This window comes from Gigantopelta aegis, chromosome 6 (genome assembly GCF_016097555.1).
Source record: "Gigantopelta aegis isolate Gae_Host chromosome 6, Gae_host_genome, whole genome shotgun sequence".
Taxonomy (NCBI): Eukaryota; Metazoa; Mollusca; class Gastropoda; order Neomphalida; family Peltospiridae; genus Gigantopelta; species Gigantopelta aegis.
Window position 1 is genome coordinate 4,455,472 of NC_054704.1, and position 23,630 is coordinate 4,479,101.

At 35.5% G+C, this 23,630-nt stretch overlaps 1 protein-coding gene and 1 long non-coding RNA gene across 4 annotated transcripts in view; one reads left to right on the forward strand and one right to left on the reverse strand.

Moving 5' to 3' along the window:
* The window catches only part of LOC121376232 (ADP-ribosylation factor GTPase-activating protein 1-like), a 76,680-nt gene extending 55,595 nt beyond the window's left edge, over nucleotides 1–21,085 (forward strand). Inside the window, exons 9-13 of one of the 3 annotated variants that reach the window (XM_041504051.1) lie at nucleotides 4,025–4,084; nucleotides 8,033–8,092; nucleotides 9,953–10,089; nucleotides 12,737–13,146; nucleotides 18,450–21,085. In XM_041504051.1, coding sequence (XP_041359985.1) covers nucleotides 4,025–4,084; nucleotides 8,033–8,092; nucleotides 9,953–10,089; nucleotides 12,737–13,146; nucleotides 18,450–18,481 — 699 coding nt within the window. In that variant the 3' untranslated portion in view covers nucleotides 18,482–21,085. Of the gene's footprint in view, nucleotides 1–4,024; nucleotides 4,085–8,032; nucleotides 8,093–9,952; nucleotides 10,090–12,736; nucleotides 16,817–18,449 lie in introns of those variants that run through there. The other 2 variants (XM_041504049.1, XM_041504050.1) reach the window with 2 other exon arrangements.
* LOC121376233 lies at nucleotides 390–23,391 on the reverse strand. Its single transcript, XR_005958420.1, has 3 exons — nucleotides 23,333–23,391; nucleotides 22,533–22,574; nucleotides 390–1,392 (listed from the first exon to the last, which is right to left on the reverse strand). It is a non-coding gene; the product is annotated as an uncharacterized LOC121376233 (long non-coding RNA).
* Between the last annotated feature and the right edge of the window lie 239 nt (nucleotides 23,392–23,630).

Consider the following 23,630-nt stretch of genomic DNA (forward strand, 5'->3'; position numbering starts at 1 on the left):
CACGTGTTATTAACAGTGTTTAACACTCGGTTTTATAACTTACTCTTCTTTGGCTAGTGGACAAAAAAAAATACACCATGAGGTTTAAGACTGCTAGGTATGGCTAATATGTTCTACTACCAGTACAGTCATAGCCTACGATGATTTTACGATGTCGTAGCACTAAGATAGCTTTGAAAACCTGAGCCCTGCTCTCCTTGTTAGAATGTTAAGACATCTTGCCTGGAATTATTTAACAATGAAAACAATGGATTGCTCTCCTGCAGTCTTTATACAGACATCTCTTTCCGTACTGTCATACAGTTGACAGAATGTGCTGAGTTCATTACAGTAATATTTCCACTATTATGCAAGTCAATAACTCACAACATAGCTCAATAAAAGTGTAGAAAGTGACCCCTATGAATCATGTTCTGAAATGGGCGACAGAAAATTCTTTATTAAAGATATCGCCAGTGTAGCAGTGACAGTCTGAAGGCAGCAGGCACTCTGTAACTGTCAGTTCCTGTAATGGTCTCAAGGCCCAGTGCTCAGATAATATCAATACACAACACTTAAAGCACATCATTGTAAGGTTTTACAGTACAGTTGAGTGCTGTATTATTTATAGGGCTCTTAACATTTTTTCTTGGAAATATTAACAACAGAAAAGTCTGTATATTTTTCTTATTTAAAAAGGAAACAAGCGTTTAGTGATATTTAAATACAGGCCTTTAATACACTAAACATTTGTCACTGAAAATGTTACAGGAGAGATGCATTAATTCAGAATGTTTCTTATTTGACATTATTCCATTGGCGTCTTATCTTTTTACACAATATACACAATGTAGTAGAAACACAAAACATGATTTTTCTGTCGGCACAGATGCAACATATGATATTTAAGAATGAGATATTGATAATACAGTTCCATTCATACAGTCTGTAGTTTGTGACAATATATAGAGAAATAAGAAACATTGTCTATCATCACAAATGCTGGACATGATATTATGAATAAAACATAACAGCCAAGTTATATTCTTGAGCACAAATACAAAGTATTTGAAGTTAAATTGCCAATAATATTGGTAACTTTTTGTGTAAGTTGTAATTTGCATCGCATAGAAATAGGAAACATCAATATTTTTCTGTCCACTTGATATTATGGATGAAATTATTTTTGTCATCTTTTTACGTAAGCTGTAATTGTAGCTGTTGTGTCCGCGCTGACTCGGCACGTGGAATGAGGATAAATTATTGATTTTATTCCGAGACAGACGATGTGCTAGCTGGGAGCTGGCCCGATCTCTTATCATCTCACAATCACAGTTTTCTCGGCTTTTACGCACATTTAATCTTTTAACTTCATTCCTCTTTGCTCTTCCAAAGTGTCTCTCAAGTGATGGCCTACAAATCAAATAAAATGGTAAAAACTAAGTACATGATATGAAATGATTTATTTAGTACACTAGTTCACTATGTCTGTACAATGTATTTCAGCTCTCACGACGACTGATGTTATATTAAAAGAATAATGAGTGATATTTGAGTTATTATAGGTGTATGTGGCAAATGTAATATGCATGTATACACATGTGATTACCTAAAGACTCGCACAAAGCAACTTATATCAGAGTACACACATGAAAGACGTTTATAGCACAAGCTAAAGATATCAATGGTTTTCATATATGTAAGTAGGTAAGCAAAGCAAACCAACTAAACTGTCACATTAGCCATCTCACTTTGTGTCCTAAATAGAATTTAATACCACAGATTTACAAAGTTATGGGACTTAGTTGATGTGCAGTGGGAATTCTAATGTTTGATTTCTAAAATATTTCTGTAAGTAAAAATGTAACAAAAAACATTCTGTAACATCCGTTTTGAAAAATAAACAACCAACAGCATCCAGTCTGACATCCAATATTGAAGGAATACCTGTCAGAATATATATATATATATATATATAAATTCCAATGTACAGATAATAGCATCAGATAAAATCATAATTAATTACTTAGCATGTTGTAACAAAAAATCTATTAAGAAATGGATTATCTTGGATTCCCGTGATATAAAAGTTGTGCTAATCCAAATGGATTCTCATGGAATTTTATTTTTAAAAATGAGATTAGAGGTAAACGATAACAGTATATGTGAAAGTTTGCTGTATGGTGATCTCTTATAACCTCTCACTAGCAATGTCATCATGCATCTTCATTGGAGTCACAGATTCATTGGTTCAAAAGGTAAACTTTGTTTTGTTTAACGACACCACTAGAGCACATTGATTTATTAATCATTGGCTATTGGATGTCAACCATTTGGCAATTATGACAGGAAACCTGCTACATTTTTCCATTAGCAACAAGGGATCTTTTATATGCACCATCCCACAGACAGGATAGTACATACCACAGCCTTTGATGTATCAGTTGTGGTGCACTGGCTGAAACAAGAAATAGCCTAATGGGCCCACTGATGGGGATTGATCCTAGACTGACTGCGCATCATGTGATAGCTTTACCACTAAGCTACTTTCTGCCCCTCATAGTATATAAGGCCGGAGGTTAGGTTGGTTTAAATATTATTTTTAAAGACTTTTTCAATGATATGAGGGATCATCAAAACATTCATAGAAGTTTGTATTAAAAGCAATGATAGACCAAAGGTATAAATACGTTAGTTTTCAATATAATCGGCCTTGACCTCATTGTATTTGACACATTTATTCTGCAAGCTACTGATGCCAGCAAACCAGAACTCTTTCTGGCCGGCTCTTCTGTTGCTGCCTTCAGACTGTCAGCATCTTCAAACTAGTACCACAAAGGAAGGCTTTAATATTCCACATAGTGTAACTTTTTAACATGCTCATATACCACAGAGGTTTCGAGCATTAAACTATTGCACAACTGATAATCACTTGGGGTAAGGTCTGGGTTGTAGGGTGGGGGATTAAGCTGCTCCAAGCCACACTTAGGGACATCAGATTGAGTAATCCTGGATTTGAGCACTGGAGCATTGTCGTGGAGCAGAGCTCTGTCAACATTTCTTATTGATCTTTTCCTTGATTGCTTCTCTCTATTTTATCATCATATTAGCTTACTAGGCACCAGTGATAGTAGGTTTTGGAGGCATTTAGTCAACCTATATGAAGGACGCCTAGTAAGTTGTATAACTAGTTAGTAGTACTTAATCCATTTGTTTTTTAAAAAACTTTAAAATATGTTTCAGTCAATCAACCATTAGAATTCATTTGGCATCCCAGAAAACACTTGGCAAAACCTTGCCTTGACATCATCAGGTCTTCCAGACCTTGTCACCATCAAAGTTGTTTTGTCCTTGCTTGAATTTAGTTGACCATATTTCACAATTGTTGAACAATTTGTAGATCCATCACTTATTCACAATCCTACAGTTATGGATTTCAGTAGCATTTTTTACCTTCTTTGGGGAGAAACTGGATGAGGGCTCGTGTTCCAATATGGTCAAATTCATTGTCTCAGTTGAGTAGTTTATCTTTAAGAAATGTTTTATAAATATACAAACAAGAAGAAAGAATAATTAACCTTTCAGAAACACTCGAACATACTTTTATTATGGTGTACCAAGCTATGGAATCTAGTTCTATGAACATTTTGACTGTCTCTTGTATGTATGCTTCTGGCTAATCACCTTTTATTTTATTAATAATTTTGCATGTTTTACACTCCACAACACCAGAGAAAGCCCAGGATTATATATTTATAGCAATAACATATTCTGAAAATAAAGAGTCAACAAAGTAAATGGTTGTCAAAATGAAAATAATTAAACATATATTTAGTTGGCTGAAGGGAGAAATATTCAGATTAAAAAAAAGTTGTTATTTCATCAATTTAAAAAAAATATATAGTGAATTCAATCATTTTATTGTTTAAAAGTCAAACATTTGTGTTGTAACACCTGTTATTTAATTGAAAACTGGTGTTTTGGGGTGTTGTTTGTGGTGTTGGTTGTCATGGTGACTAGTGTTGTTGTTGTTGTTGTTGTCTAGGTAGCCGAGAGCAATCTCGTAGACGGTGTATCTGCCTCGGTGTCGAGTCTTGCTGAAAAAGTGAGTGATGACAGTTAGCATCTTACACTTGGATCAACTTTACATCTTAAATTGTTTTTAATGCTTATACCTACAGATTTGTTGTGTTGCAAGCATGCCTCTGCTTTTGTTTTTCATTCATCCTGTTGGTGCCATTTGTGCCATATTAGTATTAGTCTGTTATAATTACATTGTAGTCTTAAACTTAAAGTGAAGATTAAAGTGGCATTATAAAAGTTGAGATTTGTTTGTTTCAGTTTTTTATTACGTAAACATTGGTAATGAAAAATACCTTCTTTAATAAACCAATAAATTTACTAATTATCAAAAACAGTGTTCCACTGATAGCATGTGTTGTTAAAAACAAATTTTTGATTTCTTTAAGTTTGAGATTATGTGAAAATTAATTTGGTCCGTTATCACAAGAAAAGATTTTTAAATTATCTGATTACTATAATAAAATGTTAACATTAATTGTTGAACATATATTTCTTACAAAGGGAAACAAAAAGCATTATAAAACATTTACGTATACTCTATAAAAATGCTACGTTAACTGTTAGCTTTTATGATTGTTATATTTTACAATTACTGTTATTTATTTCTGTTATTCATGAATACTCAACAACAACTTTGTGTGTAATGTCTGATCTCATATCAAGGTTTAAAAGATGAGAGAACATATAATAACTGATGTGCATCTTACACAAACTTTATTTAGACATCATGTGTTTTTGATTACATGGGCTTGGAAACTAACTTTACTGTGGCTGTTTAAAAACAACATTTACTTATTTATAATTTACTCATGATTCAATCATTTTTCAAGAATGTAATCCACGATTCCTTACATTGGCTGAAGTAAAATAATTCTTATGAAGTATATGATTTCTGAATGCAGCATATTTTTTTATATTGATTGTAAGGTAATAGATACTTGAGTATTCACATTGGTTGCCATGTCTAAAGGACTCTTATCGTTGTGTTAATTAGCTCCTATAGGTTGTTATGTCTAAATGACTCTTATCGTTGTGTTAATCAGCTCCTATAGGTTGTTATGTCTAAAGGACTTATCGTTGTGTTAAGCAGCTGCTATAGGATTACACTGAGCTGGTATTCCACAGCTAGTGAGCCCACAGTGTCCTAGCAGATCGCTGCTCGACCACATTATAAGTGTTTAAGCTCCATCTTATGAACTGAGCTTTTTATGGCCTCTTATAAAGGCCAGTTAGATGTTTTCGGTGCAATGAGCAAAGTCGTTTTCAGAACCTAATGTGATAAAGACTGCTAGACGTCACAAAATAGTGCAGTAATATGATTTGACATGATTTTCTGCTGTGATTTGTTGTCAAATGTTCAGACAAGAAGCCGAGTATCACCTCAGTTAAGTTTCCATGTGGTCATAATGTTTCAGTCTGAGATTAGGGAAGATGTTAATCGCTTGTTTGTGACAAGTAATATTTTAAACTCTTTGTTTTTCAAGTTTTGCGGTGTAGTGATGATTAACATCTTTTGGTAAAAAAAATTTTAATCATATTTGTTCCACCAACCACCTACATGTATGTCGAGATGCCACCATACTATTCCTTCATCATTTAAAATAAATTAACATAACTATTAAGCTATAGTATTTTCTCTAAAAATTTGGCAAGCATTGATAGACTGAAAACTTAGGGATTTTCACTTTATTTAGGACACTTTTTTTTTTCATTAAATAGAAAAAAACTAAAATAATAAATTTAATTAATGTGCTTGCTTTGATAAATGAATTTCAAAATAAGTAACAGATAAATATGATTAATTAATAATACATATATAAATTACAAATCAGTCCCGTCTGAAGGATATTTTAGGAGGAGGGTATGTGCAAGCCATATGCTTTCCCCATAACATATTTTTAATGCTTGGATGGTGTAAAATGCAACTTTATAAGGGGTGGAATCATGCTTCACCAGGAAATATAGTGACAAACAAGAAAATTTGCTTAAGTTTCATCGCCTGAAACCCTGCACTCACACCTGCTTTTCCATCCCCCAATTTGATGTTTATGTAATCCATACTTTTGTAAGAGTAAAGGTGATGCTACTCAACACGAGTGCCTTGTAGGAGAGTAGCTGATGGCGACAAGACAAACGTTATGACTTCATCGCTTAATACACAATGGGTGTTTTCTACGAGGCATAGTATGAAAGTAATTGGTACATTGTGAAATCAACACACCATTACTGTAGTAGCAAGCTATCCATTAGTAGCATGGGATCATTTATATGCACCATTCCACAGACAGGATAGCACATCCCACAGCCTTTGATATTTGTTAAAAGCCACTGTTATAATAAACTACTACCATGCTGACTTTATCCCAATGTATTTCATAGTCACGAAAACATGTCACATTGTTCATTAGTAAACATTAACTTTGTGTGTCGTACACTGTTTTGGTAGAACTATGTAACTACCAGATTAGTTGTGGGATTGTTGGTTTCTGGCTAATTTATTAAGGTCAGTTTAGATTTAATTACTGCAAAGGCTTGTTAGTTAAGCCACCGGTACTCTCATCCAATACTGCCGAGGGTACTATTGATATGTGTTATATGTGTAACTATAGTATTAGTATTGGGAGTTTCTGTTTGGTGTTCCTGTGAGTGTTGATTAGGGAAAGAACTGAGAAGGCACGACACTATTGAGGTGTACCACCACGCCACACTAAAACATGCTTGGAGAAACATTAAGCAAGCACCTGTCTGAAGAGAACATATCTTGATACTCATGAGGTGGCTTCTTGCCACTGGTGTAACACCTAAAGTGTTGGAAATATATATGTCAAATATTTACAAAATGTATTTAAATACCTGGAATCTTTAATTTTGATAAAAACAATATCTTGCTATTCTTGCATGTCAAGCACAATTGGACTACACTTAAATAGCATTTTTTCATATTAGTGAAAAGATTTTGGTTTGAAATGAGGTATTCATATTTATACACAGAAAACATACAATGTAGCTTATTCAATGAATGGATTTTATTCATTAAATTTTATTATCCACGAGTCTGTGTAAGAAGAATTTTATCTTAAGTTCTGTTAAAACAAGATGTTCTAGCGATGGCTTGTAAATGCATATTACTAACATCATCAGATTTAATTAACACTGACATGTTTGCTAAGTTTGTCAAAAGATAGTTCATACAAAATTGTGATTTTATTACTTGTCTGTTTAATTAATAGTTATTGCTTCTTTTAAATTAACACCATTCGTACGTAATATTAGTTGAACAAAAATTAAATGGTGTTTGTGAATGGTTTAGTAGAAGTAGTATTCTGATACAGTATGGATTCTAAAAATCATTGACTCTAAATCTAGATTAAACTGACTACAGTTATTGACAATTTCATTGTATTTGTAGAGTTCTTCTTTGAAAATCTCAAAGCAGGTGATCATTGATTGAAAACTTATTTTAAGGCATATAAATAACACAAATATTGGGCACAAGTTGGCAACTGACAATGCCCTTTCCTATTTTTATTAAATAATATTACCTATCATGAACGCAAATTAGGTAAAATAAACATCAAAAATATTGGGCACAAGTTGGCAACTGACAATGCCCTTTCCTATTTTTCTTAAATAATATTACCTATCATGAACGCACATTAGGTAAAATAAACATCAAAAATATTGGGCACAAGTTCGCAACTGACAATGCCCTTTCCTATTTTTCTTAAATAATATTACCTATCATGAACGCACATTAGGTAAAATAAACATCAAAATGCGGAAAACAACAATTTGGTTTTGTATAAATCAGACTGATAACACTCGGATACACATGGCACTAACCAGCTGGAATCATGAGCCTAGCTGACGAGTGTTTCCAGACTGATAGTAATGCATTGCTGTGTGTACAGGTTTGTAATACATGTATGTGGTTGAGAAAACTAATGTTTTAAACTGTTTTTATTTCTAGGTCAAAGACGGGACTTTAATAAATGACGTAGGCAGCTCAATGAGTGGGTTTGCATCAAAGGTAACTAGTAACGAATGTGGCAGCTGCTATTAGCAACAGTACACAAATTAACTCCTGGGAAGATGAACTAGCTTTTAACAAACAAAAAATCCTGATAAATATATTGAAGTTTAATTAGTTCTATATGGCTAAAAATGTAATTGTGTGTCTGTGTTGAGTTATTTCTATAGCTCACTGATAAACCTAGATGTAGACCTATTTCTTCTGCTTAAAGTACTTTAAGTCTCTGTTAAAATGTTAATGCAGCTATAGCTGGTGAAGTCCATGTGTCAACCAGACTAATTGTAGTGGAACTGAAGGTGGTTTTTTTTGCTGCTGTTATTGTAGAATTGTGTAGTATTTGATGATGTAGACAGATGCTGGTTTAATCTAAGATGCCAGATTGAATGGAATATGTTTATTGTTATAAATTACCAGCTAGGGTCCAACATATGTCTACTAGACAAACTGGCCTAGTTTTGTAAAGTTGATGCATTCAAGACAGATTTCTGGATTAGACAGTTACTGGTTTACAGTAGTTGCCAGACTAGATTTCAGCCAGAGTTTGTCTAGTCTATCAGACTATGACTGCAACATCAATCAGATCTTATTGTTATTCAATTTACATCTGGGGCCTAATTCACTAAACTCTTGTAACTTCATGATCTCACAGTGCAATGCAAAAAAACTTGCAAAGAGGATGCTTTGTTGTCTAGCAGAGCATAAGAGACCTTTGTGAATTAGGCCCCTGGACCCATATTCACAAAACATTGTAAGCCTAGTTTTACACGTAAACGTAAATCTACGACTGAAGAGCTATTCACGAAACAACGAAAACGTAAGTTACGTGTAAAGTTGGACGTAAATATAAGAGTGCCTCAGGTTGCAACTAACGCTGCACGTAAGTCGTGTACATATAATAAATCAAGCACGATCGCCGTTATTTACTATTATTTATGGAAACTAGCAGCATTTCCAATAAATGAAGCAGTTTGTGATGGCGAACGCCCACGGATTGAACATATTTTTGTTGGTGATCGAACGGATGTTTTCGACTCAGTCAATTTCTCCTGAGTTATCTTTTCCTTTTTAAGAAATGTCCTCAAGTTCGTACCAAAACACGGATCATCACCAATACCAAAATGCCATGGTTCACTGTCCGCGATGTTATTGTTAGCAGACGACAAACAAAATTGCGTTTTGCGCATTTGTTATTTACCCGGTAGCCATCGTTTCTAATGTGTTTTTATTAATTACTCCAGTGAGAGTGTTAAATCGTAGATTTACGTCCAACTAAGTTACATTTACATTTACGACCGTCTTTGAGAATAAGGTGCTTCTTGCACGTAAACGTAAATCTACGGCAGATGTAAGTGCTAGTCGTAGACGTAAATTTACACCTTTTTGTGAATATGGGTCCTGATCTTTATGATAACCTAAACTCTTATTAAACAACATAAATGTAGTTAGTCGAGATGCTCTGCATGAGTTTAGGTTGAGGTTTGAAGGGTTTGTAAGTCTGGACTGCTGTAGACATGTTTGTACACAAGGCCTGCTTTCCAGTAATTCAGTTCCGCACACACAGATGTGCATTTCCATATCTGCATTTTTGTAAGGGGATCACTATATAAAATGTGATGATGTTGATGCATACTTTTAAGCCCTTGGTAAACACTTTGCATTATAACATTGTGCGGAAAAATTGCTCATTAATCAGCTTTTTTCTTCTTCTATGTGCTGAATGCTCGTGCACAGAAATGTATATATGGGAAAGGCACTGTGTAACTGCACTATATTGATAAACTTGTGCACAGCATCGTGTTAAAGGAAAGTGGGCCTTAGACAAAGTGTGTTCCTAACATATGTTGTTTGTTATTCCAGTTAACCGCAGCCAGTACGAAAGGATGGAAAGACCTATCGTCGCTGTGGGCGGAGCCGAAGACGACCCTGGCCACAGCTGACACGAGTCCCTGCGAGAAAACTTCTCTACTCGGCATCAAGCCAACTGACACTGATGGGTACGTCGTCTTCAAAAGAGTTGTCATTACTGAGCCACGTTGTTACTATTTTACAGGATGTGGATGATATTGTCAATGTCATTAATACCATTTTACAGAAAAACACATTGTTTAGGTGTAATTTTAATTTTTATTATTAGAATGAACCGTAATTAACTGCAGTACAACTTATGCTTCCAAAAAAGGAATTTGTATGTTCCAAAACAATACAGCTCATTTTGCGTTAGATAAAATGGCAGCTCTTTCTCAGGAGAGAAAGTACCAGGTACCTCCTTTCTTATGGACAGAATGGAAACTCATTGTTTTATCAAGGACAAAATGCAAACACAAATAAATGTTTCAGAATTATATGCTTAATTATTGCATTTTTTATTAAGTTTGACATCCAATAGCTGATGATTAATCAATCCATCTGCTCTAAAGTCGATGACAGTCACTTTTAACACCTTTGTTTCGGCTTCATACGCAATAAATATAACATATCTCACCGTAATTTCACTTGAAATCCATATTTCATAAAAGGTACAATTTTTTAATAACAAGATTTTCTTCAAACTGATTCACGTGCATTAGTAATGTTCAAACGAAACATTTCCAATAGCAATTTTGCACTGGAATTTTTCCTGCATTCTTAAAACGGAAACGTCATGTACCCAGCATATGGTTATTGTAAGGAGATGCAAAGTGATGTCGTTGGAATACTGACGTCATTCAAATTCAAAATTAGCTATATTATTACAATGCTTCGCCACATTAAAATAAAAACTGGTCCACTGACCTTGACTTGTTTACATGTTGTTATTTTTTTTATATTTCATAATTCTGGACAAATATTAATTTTAAGTTTTAAAAGATGAATGAAATAAAAATTTACCTTCTATCAAATGTATTATATCAAAAAATTCAGAAACAGACTCCCAACTGTTTTCGTGATGCGAGTAGACGTGTCTACATGCGCTCTTGAGTTGCCCCCCCACCTGGGGGGACTGATAGCCGGCTTTGGGGCTCTACTGGAGTTCCGGGTTACCTATACCGTGTCCGACCGTGTCTTTGGTGACCCGCCTCCAAAGAAGAGGAATGGAGGGACTGGAAGAGGAAGGAGGAAGAAGAAACCCGTGCCAGGGATGGCTCGGGGAGGGGGGGTCAAAGCTTGCGGCACAACCGCCAGCGGCGGTCCCTTCTGCGTCGCCGCCCCTACTGAGTTAGCCGGAGAGGACGCGATCGCCATCGGCGCCTGCATCCCGGAGCAGCCGTATTCGAGCCTGGACATCGCGATGTGCCAGCCTCCAAGGGCGGTACCACCGACCTCCACTCCCCGGATGCCGACTCCGGTGCAGCGGTCAATTATACCGACCAAGTCGGCACAGTCGTTGAGTCGGCACAGGGACATGTTGTTGTTGCGGCGGCAAAGCGGAAGGCGACATCACCGACCACCCAACCAGCCAAGACCAAGCCGCCGCCGGTAGCCCCGCCCCCTGACGATGCCGAATGGGTCCTTGCCATCAACGGACTTCGACGCCAACTGCACCAGTATATGCAGGGGGACATGCGGGATCCACAATGACTTCAGGGAGGATACCTCAACGCGGACTGGAGACCACTGGATGAAGGCAGCAGCTACGAGCTACACAGCAAGATCTTTAGTGGAATACGTGGAGTAGTCGTCACGCACCGGAGGGACCAGACCTACAGACAGTGCATCTTGTTCGCCAAGATCGACAACAGATCCATACACAAGATGATCAGTGCAGTCTGCGGCCCCGGCTACTCCAGTGTAGTTCAGACACTACGTCAGCGAAAAGACCAACTGCCGACACTCCAGGAATCTTCAGCCTCTCCAAAGTAGAAACCAACCTAACGGCCTTAACGAGGCCACTCACGTGGACATATATATCGGACTTTAAACTTTTAGACCTTCGTTCAAAAGTTTATGTCGAAATTACTTTAAAAAAAAAAATATTATTAAATAGTCTGATCCTCTCTTCTTTCTCTTATTTATTTTTGGACTGTCCTTCTAAAATGCTCCAAATTATATAAATATTCGACCGAGCAGTCAATTCTTTTTATTTTTGGCGTGTAATTTTTCTTTTTCTTTTTCTTTTTTCTTTTTTTAATTCTATTAACTTTTTTACTAATTGCTATTTTCAAAATTCTGCCCATTTTCAACTCTACACCTCCACCCCCCCCACCCCCCTATCTTATCTAATTTCTTTTTGACCACCCGATCTAATCTAGCGACCAAATTTAATGAGTAGAATTGTTTTTATTAATTATATTAGAGATGCGCATCAAAATTTTAAAGTCCCACTATTTAATTTTTTTGGATGTAAATTTTAAAATTGTCCGCTTAATTTTTTTCTGTCCCGGGACAAGCCCCTGGCTATCCAGAGACAGGCCCCGGGACGGACATGCTCGAAACTCTAGTGGTATATGAGCATGTACAAATTATTCGCACTCGTACTTGCAAAAAATTACTGTTGGATATGCTTTATTTATTGTGTACAAAGCCAAAACAAGGGTCCAAAAAGTGACTGTTGTAGACCTTAGTGGTGTCGTTAATAAAACAGACCAACAATATTTTATTTAGCTTTTTACTGAAATATTTTTTACTATCTGCCTAAAGAAAGCATGTTGTTTGTTGTTTCAGTGACACCCCGAAGAACTGCCTGTTGCCCGGTGACGACGATTCTTGGGGCGACTGGGACGAAGACGAGTCTCCCGGGCAGAACGGCAACAAAAGAGACAAGGGCTCTGAGTGGTCGGCTGGGAATGAGGACGAGTATGAAGCGTGGCTGAACGACAACAACTCGTCGCCGTCATCCAAGAAGTTGATTCAGGATGAGTGGGACGACTGGGGCAGCAGCAGCGGTGGAGGGCAGCCCGAAAAACCACCGTCCAGCTCAAACAGGAAGCCTAAAGAATCGAAGAAATACTCGAAAGTGAAGCACGACGGCTGGAAAGATGCGGAGTGGGACACGGGTTTCACGAGCGAGTCCAGGCAGAGGGAGCCACTGGTGGGCAACCTGCTGGATCTGGGCGACACGGCCGGATCAGGGGGTACGGATAATAAGGGCTGGGATAACGAGGTGTGGGCTAACGACGAGGACGATGAATGGCAGAGTCTAGAGCTCGATAGCAAGGCAAAGAAAGCCAGTTAAACACAGATCATGTGGTGGTGTTGGCACCAAAACGTTTACGAAATAAGGCTGGAGATTGGTTGCAGTTCAAAGAAAGATGGTTAAACATAGATCATGTGGTGTTATTACCAAAACATTTAGAAAATATGTCTTGGGATTGATCCAGTTCAAAGAAAGCTGATTAAAGCTAGGTCTTGATGTTCTGTGACCAGACATTTAGAAAATAAGTCTTAGAATTGATTGCTGTTCAAAGAAAGCCAATTAAACATAGATCATGTGGTTTTAGCACCAAACATTTAAAAAATATGTCTAGGAATTGATTGCTGTTCAAAGAAAGCCAATTAAACATAGATCATGTGGTTTTAGCACCAAACATTTAAAAAATATGTCTAGGAATTGATTGCAGTTCAAAAAAAGCTGGCTAAAGCTAATTTTTGTGGTTCTGTCACCAAATGTTTAGAAACAAATATCTGGATTTGATTGTATTGTGGAAAAAAAAGCCAGTTAAAGGTGGATTGTGTGGTTTAGTGACAACAAATTAAGATTTTGTGACCAAATGATTAGAAAATAAGTTTGAAGCTTGAAACCAATATAAAGAAATCCAGTTGAAAATGGATGGTGATGTTTGTGACCAAGTTTAAAAGTGGTTGGACAGGAGTGAAAGCATGTTACAGAGATCTGTAGTGTGGAGGAGTAGTGAATGGTGCATGGTTTGTTAAACTGATATCGGCAGGTGTAGATATTCACACATCAATTCCAGTGAGGTGACAGTAGATTTAGGGTATATGTTAGTGTTTCAAATATTCAGACCGGACATGTTGACACAAGTGATGATATTTGTTTGGTGGTCAGGGAAATGCAGTCAAACATTGTTATCTTTCTTGTTTTACGAGTCTGAGATATCTCGAGGTTGAGAAATGGTCCTCTGTCATAATTTTCGCTAAAATAATTGTAACATCTGTTATGTTCATCTCAAACAACCGATGTGTCGAGAGTGTTGGTCTGGACCCTTCAACACTGAGATAACGAAGTTTGAGTGTAGATTCAAATCAATCAAATCAGAAGATATTTTTAATTTATTGTAAGTATATGCTGAAAACGACTAACAGATGTATGTAAATAATATATGTGATTAGTTTATTTATGATGTTTATGCAGAATAGATGTAAACAGGATGTGTGTGTATGTTGGGTGAACTCGTCCGAAAGCCACAGACTGTTTTGAAACTTACCTATATCAATGTCAGATTAATGACGATAGAACGTGGTACTTTGATGCGTTGTATGTTGATGCGTGTAGAATAAGTCGGTATTTGTTGTGTGTGCAGGACTCATAGGTTCAGTAAACAGTGCTAGTACCAGGTGTTTGGAGGATACAGTTTATAGTGGTCACAAGCACTGGTATGGGTGCATCAGAATAGAAAAAAGACATTTCGTGCAATTTATCGTTACCTTGTGGCAGGCTTGCATTAGTATCTAGTATACTTTAACATGTAGTAAGTATTATGAATTGGCTACGGCAAGTGCTTGATGTGGCTAAGAAGCATTCCATTGTGAAATGTTGCAGACAGATGACTACCAGTACATGTACAAGTGAATGAGGTAACAAAGTGCTTTGACAAATGTCCTTCACTGTAGATTTACACGAAGAAAACTGATACCTGGTAGGTGATGAAAGGAACTGGCTGTACACCAGTACCAACCCCACCAAATAGCGCAACAGTACAGTCTGAAGGACACCACAGTTATTTACAAAATAACTGGAAAATCAAATTAAAAACCTCTGGTCTCAATTCACAGATGTTTAAAGTCACAAACCCATGTTTCAGCCCTTGAAAACAGACAACACAAACATATAACAGGTTTGGATAAAGTTACAATAGGGTAAAACAAGAGTGTAGGACATTGAAATGGAGACAAACCCACGTTTCAGCCCTTGAAAACAGACACAACAAACATATAACAGGTTTGGATAAAGTTACAATAGGGTAAAACGAGAGTGTAGGACACTGAAATGCAGACAAACCCATGTTTCAACCTGTGAAAATGGACATTAAATTTGGTTAATCTACAAACGTATAACATATTTGGATAAAGTTACAGTAGAGTGAAACAATAGAGTAGGATGTTGAAATGGGGACATACCCTTAAAAATAGGCTAGTCTCTATAACTGTTACTTCTCGGATGTATTGGCATTTTTTTAAATATGAAAAATGTGTTTTTTTATATTAGAGACAGCAGTATTACCAGAGCACTTTAGATGTACAGAAATAGATAATCTAAATAATAATATCTATGTAATGTCTGATTTCAGTTATCAAAATGATAGTAATAGTGATAAATGTGCCATAGTCTTTAAAAACTAGGGTCTGTCACTTAATCAGTGTGGCCATCTGCAAATCAAGTGTGTTTAGAGAATGGGTTATCATTGGCACCAACAACATCGACCACTTAGAATATATTTTACATCCTCATCTAGTTTACTCTAAAATTGACACCTATGATGGACTTTATGACTGAACTTTGACCTAGTAATTAACAGTGCAGTGAGACCTAGGTTTTTCTTCTAAATTGAACAAAGCCTTCCTTACTATTATACTCTCTTCCAGCACCTGCCACTTGTGAAGTTTTACACAAATTACCAATATCAGTATTTCATATATAATTTTGTTAAAGGCATTTGTTTTACCATGCATATTGTGACAAATGTTCATATATGTACAGTTGACTTTTGGTTTTCTGTTTTTCGTTTTTCTTTTTTTTTTTGGGTGGGGTAGGGTTTATTCTTAAAGAAATAACTTTTACAATTGCTTTGTCTTGTTTCGTTTCTGTTATATGCTTTAAGAGAAGTGCTTGTTCTAAGTGGTGAGCTTCGCGTCAATGGAACATGCAGCTAGGGCCTCCACGAGTCCAAAATATTGGACTCGAGTACTTGAGGGTCAAACTCGACCCGGACCCGAGTACTCGCCATTTACATTAGATGATAATGAGACTAAGGAATAAAGTAAAATAGCTTTATGCTTCTTACTTCCAACGCTGAACATGGATGCCCAATCATACCATTGTATGTATTGCATTCAGCACATTTGACTTTTTCCCCCTGTATGTCTCATAGCATATAATGTAACCGGCGGGAAGCATAATATGACGTAAAAAAAATATTTAAATGAGCGTGCTCTTCGTTGCACGGGTACTCGAGTCCTGTGAACGGACTCGAGTCTTTGCTAGACTCGACCCGCACCCGAGTACTCGAGTACTCGTGGAGACCCTACATGCAGCTTTGTTGGAGTTAACATGTCTAGCTTCTTTTGAACCTCTTGGGGCTAGGCCTTGGTTTGTGTCTGTGTTGACATGAGTGCACGCTTAAATGTCTTGGTACAATTTTGTGCTGTTGTGAAAGCTCTTTTGTTGTTGTTTGATATTGAAAAAAATATCACTGAATGTATGAAGCTGTTCATTGCCATGTCATTCATTGGTCTGCCTGGAAATCATATTAGTGAATGTTATTTAGAACTCTGGTTGTACAAACTGTTTTTTTGCAATATTTCATTTGGTGACCAATAGAAAAATAAAAGAAAGTATTTGACCAATCAATGTTTATGATCTATTGTCATAGAGAATGATCAATTCACTGGGTACTGCCATGAAGTATCATCATCATGTATTCTGTTTTGTTACATAGGGATTCTTACTGTGCTAAATAGTAATCATCATCATTTAATTTAGTTATCATTGATGACCACAACGACACTGAAAAGTAATGCGAATGGCTTTGTTTGGAGCATGTGCACAGTGAAAAGTTCATCTGTTCATTTTTGTTTTTACTTATAAATCATTACTAATAGCAATATGTCGTGGTGCATAACCACCTGTGATCTCACTGGTTTAAACATTGCTGTTAAGTGGCTAAAATTAGTATTATTTGTTAGTGTGAAGCTGCCGTGAATAGGAAAAACTTGAAGACCAATATGTAGTTTTTCCATTAACAAAAGTGGGGCCCTGTCCCTGTTTCCAGAAGACAACACAAGCCACTATAATTTTTTATGCAGTGATGATAAAAACATGGATTAATTCAGGTGACAAACCAATCCTTCGTACTTTTTGCTGTTGCAATGGGAAGGTGTAAGACCATTACATTAACATTTCTCTTACTGATCACGAACAAACTGATCAGAAAGCATTAACCCACTGTCATGGGCAGATTGTCCAAATGGGTGCTCATAAGGGGAAGGGGGGTCGGAGGTTTCTTCTTTGTGAAGTAATATATAGAAGCCACTAAAAACTATTACAATTAACATGTAATTATTCCATTTGATCATTGTATAATTCATTTAATAAAACAATTTAAGAAATAATTAAAAACAAATCCCACAAAAAACCCCATAAAAACATAGTAGTGTTAAAATTAATTAGAAACTGATTCTGAATAAAACATGAAATTTCTTTGAGTAAATTGCCTGACAAAGACTAAGACATATGATGTATTTATTGTCCACATAGTTCAAGATATTCAGGGAAATATAACCACTATGACCCATGTGTGTTTTAATGATTTCAGGTGCACAACGAGTGACGTCATTTTGTGAAGCGACGTCAACGTTTTAACATGGTCCTAGCTTGTTATTCATAAAAATAATAGTTTGGATAATAAAGAAATGATTACACTTGCGTGTGAATTGTTCTGATTTTACGACACTCGTGTCAGGATTCATGTATTACACTTGCTCTCGCTTGGGTAATACAATAATCCTGACACTTGTTTCGTAAAATCAGTATGACACAAGCTCGTATAATCTCTCTCTCTCTCTCTCTCTCTCTCTCTCTCTCTCTCTCTCTCTCTCTCTCTCTCTCTCTCTCTCTCTCTCTATATATATATATATATATATATATAATACTAATAACAATAAACACAAAATCACCTAAAAATAATACACACACAAACAACTAAAAATAATAAATACAGAAACACTTAAAACATGTTAAATCATTAAAAAGTGAACATCATATTTCTTTTTGTCCAAATTATTGTTAAACTGCTAGTATATATAAATGTTTCATTATGCTAGGTATTTAAAAAGGCAAAACTACATATACTATAGTTATATAACACAGGTATTTCTAGTGCTGTTTTTGTTTTTTGGGTTTTTTTTTATTTATTTATTTTTTATTATTATTTTTTAATATTTGTTTTCCTTTTCTTTTCTGCTCCTTATAAAATTTCAGAAGAAGAAGAAACTGATTTTATCTCTTTGTGATGGATTGGAAGAAAACTCCCAATCGAAGAAAGCACAAGTAATATCGGAGATAAAGTGTTAAAGGCTGATTCTGTTGCCACACCTTGCATAGTGTAGATAAACGCAGAACATGTAAAAGTCTATCTCATAGGAACGAAAGTTATATTGCTGATTCTGTTGCCACACCTTGCATAGTGTAGATAAACGCAGAACATGTAAAAGTCTGTCTCATAGGAACGAAAGTTACATTGCTGATTTTGTGAGGGTTTTGTATTTGTTTTTTGACAGTGGGTTGTTTTTGAGTTACATTAGCCTGTACAGTCCATTTGCATCAAAAGGGAACTGATGACTTGCTAATAATGCTAAAACCAATGTAAAAACATATTATTAAGTTTTAAATCCATACCAACTCGTAACAAAAAAAGACTAGTAATCGATAATGCATTGCACAGAGGCTAAAGGCAAAACTGCAATTTGATGGTAATTTGTTACTAAATTTGTGTTTATACAATATACCAGTTCAACATAAATCATTGTAGAGTTATATGTCAATTCATTGGTTCCCTTTTGATGCAAACAGATTATGATCGCGAATATAGGTTTAGGTTTTGTGACAAATGTGTTATTTTCTGTTGTGTTTTTTAAAGTTTTATTTTATTTTATTTACAGTTATTAATTAGAGTTAATTTCTGGTTAAGTTTACTAAATAAATTTCCACTTGAATTGTTATGGTTTGTTTTGTTTAGTTGCTTAGGCATGCCCCCAAACCCCATTACAATTAATGTAAATATATTAACTAGAGTCAAACTAAATCAGATGAATTTTTAAATACAAAGTCCAACTTGGTCACTTGAAAATAATGCATTACAAAATAATTATTTGTTTTTTAATTAATATATGTGACATTAGTGATTGCAACTGTTAAGAAATCATTTAAATGATTCATATAGTTCATTATGAGTAATTATTTCACTTGATACAATAATTTGGTACATGACTCTGCTGTTTATTATATTATATAAGTATATATATGTTTTCAGCATAAAACGAAAATACAAAATTATGTGGTGAAAAATACATAAATTAAAATGTGTTGCATGAAAATGCATTTCAGGACATCTAGTTTTCAGTCTCGGCCAGCTATTGACAAGTCGCTCACAAGCAATATTTTATGCAGGCATACCTGCTAACCCTAACTTTCCTTTAGCAATAGTGGGTTTTTGGGGGGTTTTTTCGTCTCGTTTGTTATTTTTTCCCCAGATATAATATGGCGGCAAAAAAATGGTGGGCTACATTACAGAATCACCAGGACTATAATGAAGACTCAGTCATTGAAGACGTTTTGTCAGAGTAATGCTCAACGTTTGTAGAGTTTTGCACTGGCACAACGTTTCTTGAAGGTAAACATTCCAAATAAAATTTACAATGAAATATAATTAACTTTTCAAAATGTTTCACTAATCACAGTTTCTCTTGATGTTTTAATGCATTTCTACCAGTTTCTGCAGGTCAGATTCTGGCTTACTTCTCATTACATAAACTACCCTTTATATGTATGGATAATAATGTCTAAGGGAGAATTGGGGAAAAAAATATCACATTCTACATAATTTAAAGTTATGAAAAAATTAAATGTTTGTTTTGGTAACTTATTTGAAATATTCCTGGTTCATTTTGCATTTCCATATACTATTGTTTGTAAAACTGGTAATGTCTCCACCAATACACATGAGGGGACATTGTCTTTGTTAATCGCCTGTCATGAGGAATCCTAAATTTATTTTTTAAAGTTTTAATATTTTTTTGGCATTGTTTTTTTTTTTTTTTTTTTTTTGCTTTAGAACTATGACCTGACCTTATGGTTTTACTATTTGTGTACGAGTATACTCATGTATCGGACACAAATCTGATGTTTTATTTGGAAGCTGTTGTCATCTTTTAACAAATTGATATCCATCTTAATACTTCAGAGTATAGCAGAGTTATTTCCCTTTGAGGTTTCCGTCAACACACTGGCTAGTTCTGCAGCTCACATGAATCTGATGCAGAAACTATTTGAGTAGGATGTTGAGTTAAGTAATTTTATTAATGTGTGACTATCCACACATGGTTGAGGCATGTCTGTCCCATGTCCAGTCTCTGGCAAGGCCATTGTTTGAGTATCGGACAGAAGGGAAATTATTTAAGGGGTCAGTTTTGAATTGATTGTAATAGGTGAAGAAGGGGAAAAATTTTGTAGGTTTCGGCCAAAATGGATATTGATATGTCAGTTTTTGGCTGAATTGTCACTTACTAGACAAAGTGTGATGGACGATTATCAGGGAAACATTTGTGTGTGTGTCCGATTCAGTCTCAAATTGTATCTTTGTGCTTTTTTTTTCAATTTTTTTTTTTTTTTATTTTTTTTTTTTTATTTTTTTTTTTTTAAATGAGTGCATGTAAATGTTTCTAGTCAAAGACCTACAATCAGATGTGTGTTTTCCGTAACCTACAGAACTGCTTCAGTGAGTGCATATTGTGTTTGTCGTTCAGTTTTCATATCAAAAATGCATTGTCTCTTACTGAAATATATATATATATATATATATATATATATATATATATATATATATATATACCTCAGTACAATATTTGTGTATATAAATAATGTGTATACTGGTTACATTACACAAACTCTCTTCTTTTGAAAACAATGTTAACATTTCCCAATAAAACTTGTGCAAGATAAACAGTATTCCACAATACATGACCCATAAAAAATATTAACATATCCATCTTCTAATAAAGAAGATAGCTTTCATGAGCATTTAAAATGTTTAAGGGATGTTTATGTTTATTATAACCAGCCTTGGTGGCGTCGTGGCAGGCCATCGGTCTACAGGCTGGTAGGTACTGGGTTTGGATCCCAGTTGAGGCATGGGATTTTTAATCCAGATATCGACTCCAAACCCTGAGTGAGTGCTCCGCAAGGCTCAGTGGGTAGGTGTAAACCACTTGCACCGACCAGTGATCCATAACTGGTTCAACAAAGGCCATGGTTTGTGCTATCCTGTCTGTGGGAAGCGCAAATAAAAGATCCCTTGCTGCCTGTCATAAAAGAGTAGCCTATGTGGCGACAGAGGGTTTCCTCTAAAAAAATCTGTGTGGTCCTTAACCATATGTCTGACACCATATAACCGTAAATAAAATGTGCTGAATGCGTCGTTAAATAAAACACTTCTTTCTTTCTGTTTATTATATTCATTATAATTTAAAATACAACTATTTTTAATGTGCTCATAATAGTTTTGTACACTGAAATAAGGAGACTAATTCACACAGGTAATATTTGCATCAGTAACCATCACAACAATATATTATCAAAGCAGCTGTTACTATTTGTCTAAAGAGACTTCCCAGTAAACATTAACACGAGTTCCAAAAGAATAAGGTTTGGTGTAGTGCAACCTACAGATGATGTTCAATGTTGTATTGTTTTAAGTAATAAGGAGTTATGCCCCTTGATTTGTATGTTGATGTTTTTGTCATCTGGGCTGTGATGATGCTCGTGTTGTATATTTGTATGTAAATTATGGAACTACAATTTTAACACCTACGTTGTCAAGATGCGAGTTTAATCTTGTTATAACTGCTGTATACATTGAAACCATTTACTATTATGTCTATATAATGATTAAACACGAATCACATTTTATTGGTGTTTTATTTGTTTGACCTTTCAAATATACACAAACATCATGCAGTTATTTCGACACTTTGACAATGGTGGTTTATTTTGTATTGAAAAAATAATATATACTTAATGCTGGCTTTTATTACAGAACATTGCCAGGGCCGTAGCTAGAATTTGGTGGTGGTGGGGTGTGAGGGGATAACCGAGTAGTTAATAGTTTAAAATTCCTTTAACGGTTAAGAAGATAATTTTCTTTAAGTTTCTATAAACAATTTTTAAGTGTATTTGTTATCTAAATTGTATGTACAAAGGTCATATATGATTTAACCCCCCCCCCCCCCCCCCCCACACACACACACACTTCCCAGTATCCTGTAACGTCTTGTTATGAACACTAACCATTATTTGTATGTACCCCTTTCCACTTAATGTCCGACAAACCTGAATAATGGAAAAGAAATAAATGTATAATCACACCCCATCACCCTGTAAACATGATTATTTACTAGATGTCTACACTAGTATTAGCGATAAAAGAATCTGTTTGATATACCACATCTATGCACAAGTCATGAAACGCTGTTGTAAATGGGGAAAATAACTTACTGGATCCAAAATAAAGTTATCGATCATATGACCAGTCATATTTGGCTGTGAACAACACCTCGAGACAAAGGTCCCCTGGACACAAAGTGTCTTATGTCGGATGCTAATAGTAACCTAAGTTGAGTGGCTAGAATTATCGGAGACTCAGAATATGTTAAAAGTGCATTATTATAAATTCTAAGTGCCACATTTTACTTTACTTTTTTTTTTGGTATTTGTTATAAATTATCCCACACTATGCTAGTATAGTTAACTCCAAAATATCGAGATAGTAATGTGCAGACATTCCGGGTAAACTGTTGCCTCCACAAGAATCTTGAGTGGAAAAGTAAACAAAAATCAACAGTAGTCGTATCCATAGCTAAAAACATATCCAGTTATATATATATATATATATATATACTCAAAAGAATTTAAGTGTCAGACGATATTTTCGACATTATGTTCTGAATGTCAATTATATTAGCTAGTCCATAATGTCACGCATGGTATTGTTCCATTTTGACGAAAGTGGGTCTAAGCAACCCATAAATTAATTAAAATCCACTGTCATTGACACTGTCGACTAGTTCTAATGGCGAAAACATGCTTACATTTGCACGTAAATTAGGGCGAAAGCGAAAGGTCTGCTAAGTGCCCATAACTTGCTTTTTCACAAAGCGCTTCATTTGCACGCTTTGCATGTGTATTCCATGTTCCCAATGCTGAATTTCCGTATTATTGGAGCTTGCGTTCGTGTACGGTGCACACTCCAAATTCGACAATGGTACGACGTCATCTGACTATCGAAGATCGAGGAAGGGCTATTGCTTGGCTTCAGGATGGCAATACGCAAAGAAATGTTGCTCTGAGACTTGGTGTCAGCCAGAGTGTCGTTGGCCGACTGTGGCA